Genomic DNA, 6,631 nt, shown 5'->3' on the forward strand with positions numbered 1-6,631 from the left:
TGCCATATCCAGGATTTCACCCATTTGGTGCAATTTCTCCTGGTTTTTTGTCTCCAAGGGGAGAACGGCAGTGCACTGCAATTTCTTATTCGACACATTCTGGATTAGAAGCAGCTATAAACAGCAGGTGCTGTAAAATGAGAACTGCTTTGTTTAGAGCTTGTATATCCACATTCTTGCTCCTTTTCTGTTTGGCAAATACAGATACTGCCACCTGCTGGTAGGGGGGGAGTTATTTTTCACACGCGGGCGCAGAATGTACGTGCTAGCTGGCTGTAGTCCGTTCAGTATTTCTTGAATGCCGGCTTAGTGCATCTCTGCCCTAACAGCTAGTTCTATGCTTCAATTTAATCAGTTAGTTGATACGAGATCACCTTGTTTATTTTCAATTGCTATAACTCCATGCAAGTTTCTGTTAAAAATTTAAACAGCCAAATTACTTATCACAAATGTATAATGTTAATACTTTATAATGAACAATTATCTACTGAAGGACCTTTGTGTTTGGCTTAACAGCTAATATGGAGAAATTATATTCCTAACTATGCAACCACAGCATGAATAAAATGCAGATGTTGATTAAAACATTATCAGACTGGATTAGAGCAGCTCTAATCTAACCTAGAGGGAACAGTACTGCAGTCTACAAGCAAAACAATAATCACTGCAAAGAAAGAAAGAAGCAGATCAGGAGCAGCCACACAGCCCAGTTGCTGCAGAATGATAAACCCTGGTTCAGCTCAAATTAAGCTGAAATCATGAAAGGACCTGAGGCTGGGAGGAATGGGCCATGGCAGATCACTCATCTCTTCAGATGACAGAAATGAATCGCTTCACCCCTGAGAGAGTGACAGAAGGAGAGAAAGAGTGAAGGAGAGAGAACACCCTTCTCCATTCCTCAGAATGCCGATTTAAAACTGATGCCTCGCAGCAGCAGCTCTGATTGAGCTAACTAGCAGTTTTTGATAAAAAACAAACAAACAAAAACAGTTTCAACCAGTTCCCTGCCTCCTTATTTGCAGACAGACCAGATTTATGCTAAATACATATCAAGCACCTTAATGGCTTAATCAGCTCTGTCATCTAGCCACTGGGTTTCATTAGCCGCCTCACTTCTGGTCCCATTGCCACAAATGCCAATATAAAAAACAGTCAAAATGAACAATTTGGGCAATGGTATGATATTTAAAAAAATACAATTTACACCTTGCATGAAAACAATTTTCACATTTTCAGTTTTAGAGTCTGTAAAACAATAGCGACAAAGGCAAAGGCTCCGTTGGACAGTGCAGAGAGAGCACGGTCTCAGCAGAGGGTTGTGAAAGAGAACGCTCCAGATTTAAGCTTGTAAAAGACCGAGGAGAGACGGCACGAATCACAGCTTCATCTGCTCTGTATCCGTTTGTCAACTGTGGACCTGGATTAAGACGAGTTACTGCCAACAGTAGGCCAACAGGCCCGGTGAGGATTCTTTACCTGTGTGAAACAAAAAGCAGAATCTTGCTTAATGTGTTTTCTCTTTGCAGAAGACAATTGCTATGGCAGCCTTATCATGATGCTAAATGCAATCAGGACAACTTTGCCTGGTCATTGGCTCATGAACAAATTACTATTCGAAAGCTGTTTTTTTTTTCATGGCCTCACAATGGCCACCAGAGGACCGATTCATTGATTCTGAATGATGGCCATCTGGAGAGCTTGTGTGTGTGTGTGTGTGTGTGTGTGTGTGTGTGTGTGTGTGTGAGAGAGAGAGAGAGAAAGAGAGAAGGAACTTCGACAGGTATGCTCACCATGAAGTAGTTTTACATGCATCACAGCAACACCTGTTACAATCTCTCTATGCGCCTCCTGTGGGCTTTGAGCTCCTGCCCAGCAGAGCAGACTAACTGTTGTTCCCTGAGGAATGACTAACTACCTCAGTGGTCTGATTCGCACAAATCCAACAGCTGGACTTGGACCCAAAATCTAATCAGGGGGGATTTCTACTGATGAACAATCCACCTGTGATATGAAATATGACAAATTTTATGACTCACCTTTAGGGCTGGGCCATTACTCAGTATTACCATTTATAGACATTCATTAGATTCCTGTCACCATGATAATCATGTTATGGTATTATATATTCTGCTGTCCAAATTATATCACTTTTACTTCAGTTATATTAATTATAAACTCATCAAATAAATATTTTGAATAAATATGCTTATTTGCATTCTTACCCTAATTTATATGAGACGTTCAGTGAGTCTGGGTCACAGGAGGCGTCAACAGCACCTCTCCACATTAAGTTTTTGAGCTTATTTGCCACAGCATTGTAATTTAAGTTAGCATAAAGACTAAGCTAAGCTTGATTTACCATACATATAAGAGCATAGTAGTAGGCTTCTCATCTAAAACTCAAACTGTTGAAATATTCTCTAAAGGTATTTTTATATATGTGAAGATTTGTGACTAATGGAATACATAGTGAATAATTTGCATCCTCATATTGGACTTATTCTGCATTTCTGGGAATTCTAGGACATCTAATAACCTAAGTTCACATTCTATAGTTACACGCACATTCTGCATGGTGGACTTTTAGAACGTTTATTCTCATTCTTCTTTAGACAGAATTGGTTCAAATTTGAGTGTTTCTAAGCAAAAACGATTTAAACAAGTCAAAATAAAATCAACAAAAATGACACACTGTATGTCAGAGGGTAGTCAAAGCCTAAAAATAACATTTACACCATTGTGCAGAGATAAAAATTCTAGAAGATAGAAATGAAAAGTCAGGTGACCAAATAAAATGCTTGCTTAGGAATATGGCTTTGGTGACTAGTCACAAGTTTAACTGCAGTAACGTGTTACACTGACACGGTACTGTAACGCGTTCTTCTAATGGGATTTCAAATGCAACAAGCTACTTTTTTGGACCAAAAAATTAATGAGGGCAGGGATCAAACTACATTTCCTGATCCTAACTATGGGCTTTTACATGAGTCATGGCACATGTCCTTCACCTCATGTGCACACTGCTGAGGTGCTTACAGTACCTCATGTGCAGGTGTATCATGCTGCAAAACAAATATGCTGGCACTGGGGGTAATGGTGCGTCTAGCTTCATTTTCCAGCACTGCAGTCATCTCTGCCTCTCCCTGTGCTAGCTCCAGGAGGGCCCAGCAGCCTAACAAGCCTCTCGGGGACCCAGACAGTAGAAAGGAGATGATTTTACCTCAGGACACACTCTGACAGACACACACAAACACACATGCTGGGCAAAGTCAAGCAAGTGGGTTTCAAAATGCACATCCACAAACCTTCAGATACAGTTTATACACCCACACAAAGACTCATATTCCTTGTTGCCTGGGCCTACTTTGTAGTTATGTGCACAGCAGGGGGGCTCCCATTCTATGTTCAGGCCCTTCAATGCAACACCACCACTAATCCTAAAGCCTAATAATCACAGCAGCTCATGGTGAAAAATTCCAAACAGCTATAACAGGACAGAAACCATTCAATCCCCTGTGGTAATCTGACTTGAGTTCAGATGTTTAGACCATAAGTCACACAACAGTCACTCCTGCACACACACATGGAGACACCAGGGTAAAGCAGTAATCTTGTTTATCATCTGCCAGATGACTGCTTGCTGCTGAGGTCAACATTTGAACACTGGTTACTATAGTGGTTGTGTGCCGGGAGAAAATTATAGCAATCAATGGGTATTGATCACCAATAGGTCTTAGGGTTGTGCTAATAACGCTAAGGATGGCTGGCTAGGGGATGGAAAGCTCTGAAGGTGGGTCAGTGAGGGAAACAAAAGAACAAAGGTAGCTATAGAAAAGACTTCTGTGGCAGAGGGGTTTTTTTTTAACTGTAGACCAATTTTAACCAAATATATCCACTGATCAGCCATAACATTATGACCACTGAGTGTTGAAGTGAATAACATTGATTATCTCATTACAATGGCACCTGTCAGTGTGTGGGGTACATTAGGCAGCAAGTGAACATTCAGTCCTTGACGTTAACACGTTGGAAGCAGGAAAACTTGGGCAAGCGTGAAGATGTGAGCGACTTTAACAAGGGCCAAACTGTGATGGCTGATGACTGGGTCAGAGCATCTCCCACCCTGCAGGTCTTGTTGGGTGTTCCTGTCTGCAGTGGGTAGTACCTACCAACAGTGTCTAAGGAAGGACAAACAGTGAACCGGCGACAGGGTCATGAATGCCCAAGGCTCTGTGATAATGAGGTTGAACTACTGTAGATTAAAGTTTTCAATTTCATTCATCCCTTTCAAAAGATTCCATTTTGTTTCAGTCTTTGTTAAAATGGTTGAAAATGAGAAACACTGTACATTGGTCTCTATGAAGAGAACCAATCAGCGGCTACGATATCACACCTAGAGTGGGGAGGCTGCTGATTTGTCTCAGTGACCACAGCTTTCACTCCTTTTACATAAGGTTTTCACTGAATGGTTGACATATTTGTGCTCTTCCTGAAAGTATAACCATGGAAGCAAACGGATTCACAGTGAGCTGCAGAGCGACCCGAGTGCCAACCACCTGCCACACTGACTTCTGTGCACACAGTATTAGACAGGTGCTCATAATGTTATGACTGATCAGTATAGATGCCTTTATTTAAAATGCTAACTAAATTATGTCTAAAGTGATCATCAAAATGATTCTGCTCAATATTGACAATATGATTATTTACTTCCCCAATCACTGGAATAAATTTACTGAATCTGGATATTTTAAGAGAAACAGCCTAACCTTACACACTATGCTATTAAAAAATCTTAACCTTAACAGCAACAATGACAATTGCTGCTTTTATTCATTATGATACTGTTTATCAGGTAATTTACAGTGCCAGTGAAGGAAGCGCTTGATTTGATTAAAGTATCACTATCACGGTGAGATTTTATCGACTGAAAACAGAATTTGAAGCTGTGGTGTTTGTTGGCAAAGTGCAGAGAAGGCAAGCGGTGGTGTCGCAAAGCACGGCTGTGCGAGGAATGAGACACACACATCTTTACCTTCGCAGATCCGATCCAGCCGCTGCCTCTTCACTTTGTGTTTGTCAGTCAGGGACATGGCGTCAAACACAGCACGGCACAGGACGGCTCGGCTCAGCACGGCACGACAAGGTACCTCTCCTCCTCCTCAGCCACAAATACCGACAAGGTTCAGACTCCTAGTGCACTGTCAGCACTACTCCCCGGGGCATACCGCCTCGGCACATACACCTGCAAGATAAGCACAAACACCAAAAACCCTGGTTAAACACAATACTGAGGCATACTGTATATACACACACTTTATTGATTTGCACGCACAAAAAAAAAAAAAAAAAACTGTGACAAGGGAAGGCATTAAAGAGTCCTTGACTACAAAGTCATTCAGCCTCTTGCTCACAAAGAGCCTGGGAAGCTGCAGGCGATAGATATACAGGAAATCAGTGAATCACACACACACACTTAGTCAGATACTGTCGGTGACAAAGTGCACTATTTGGCCTAAAAAGTGACAAAGCTTCCATCCTCTAAAAGCTCCACTTTTCTCCTGTTTGAAGCGAGTTTTCTTCCATTTACAAATACTCATCTGAGGCTCCATCTATCTTGTCACATTTGTTACTGATCACAGGGACATTTCAGATATCTCGACTCAATCAGCAGTCTACTTCACTCTGCCTTTTGTCTGCCGTCTAACCGTTCAAAACAAGGCTGGCATAGAAATGGTTATTCATCTGACAAAAGTTCATCTTCTTCTGTCAGATCAATGTCGAAAAAGCTGATAGAACTTGTGAGGGAAGATTTATCATTTGACAAAATGAAGCCTTTGAGTTGATGTGCCGTACCTGGAGGTAGACAGTCATGTAATGGCATATTCAGGCCAACAGAGGGTAGTTAAAATCTACACAGAGAGGAGAACAATCTCACTTACACCTCTAAGCAATATAGCATCCATTCATTACATCCCTATAGACCCCTTGAGCTCAGACCTTTCTGACTTCAAATAATCCATTTCTAATGCAAAGACATGAAACTACACAGTATTTGCTCACCTCCTCCACCTCAAAACCTCAATAAACTCAAGTTTGACAGAATGTGGACTAACAAATATAATCATACTTGCATTTTCAGATTATATCAGTTTTAGAGAAGTTTAGAAAACTGTGCTGGCTGAAAATGTTCCTCCACAGAGTGTTTATTTCAGTAACACACAGGCAATTACTTGTACAAATGCATCTTTGTTTGAGAGAAAACAGACGAGTATGCATTTCTCCACTGGCAGTACGTAGAGCACAGTGAGAATCAGCATCTTAGTGAATTAGAGTAAATTACTGCAACACAACAGGGATTAAATGTTGCACTGAAAACTCGGCTTCCACGTCGTGCTCGGCCAGGACCAGAGCCAGCGGCGCCTCTCCTCTCAGAAAGTGCTGAGACCAGGAAAACACTGTTCTCTGCCAGAAAGATTCAGGGGAAAGTCATTACTGTGCTTCAAGTCTTCATCTGTCCTTTGTAAGGAGAACTTAGAGAAAAATGAGAAGGAAAGGAGTTCAATGAAATTCTGAGGAATGGCGGTGGTGTGCTAACATCATTAGGACGTGTCTACACATATGGGACCAT

At 41.4% G+C, this 6,631-nt stretch overlaps 1 protein-coding gene across 1 annotated transcript in view; it reads right to left on the bottom strand.

Annotated features, from left to right (window-relative positions):
* The window catches only part of LOC109962959 (C-terminal-binding protein 2), an 84,275-nt gene that overhangs the window by 44,864 nt on the left and 32,780 nt on the right, over positions 1-6,631 (bottom strand). Inside the window, exon 2 of the mRNA XM_020605169.1 lies at positions 5,036-5,245. Within this exon, the coding sequence (XP_020460825.1) occupies positions 5,036-5,093 (58 nt within the window). The 5' untranslated portion in view covers positions 5,094-5,245. The remainder of the gene's footprint in view (positions 1-5,035; positions 5,246-6,631) is intronic.

Source organism: Monopterus albus, unplaced genomic scaffold (assembly GCF_001952655.1).
Source record: "Monopterus albus unplaced genomic scaffold, M_albus_1.0 scaffold69.1, whole genome shotgun sequence".
In the NCBI taxonomy this organism is placed as follows: Eukaryota; Metazoa; Chordata; class Actinopteri; order Synbranchiformes; family Synbranchidae; genus Monopterus; species Monopterus albus.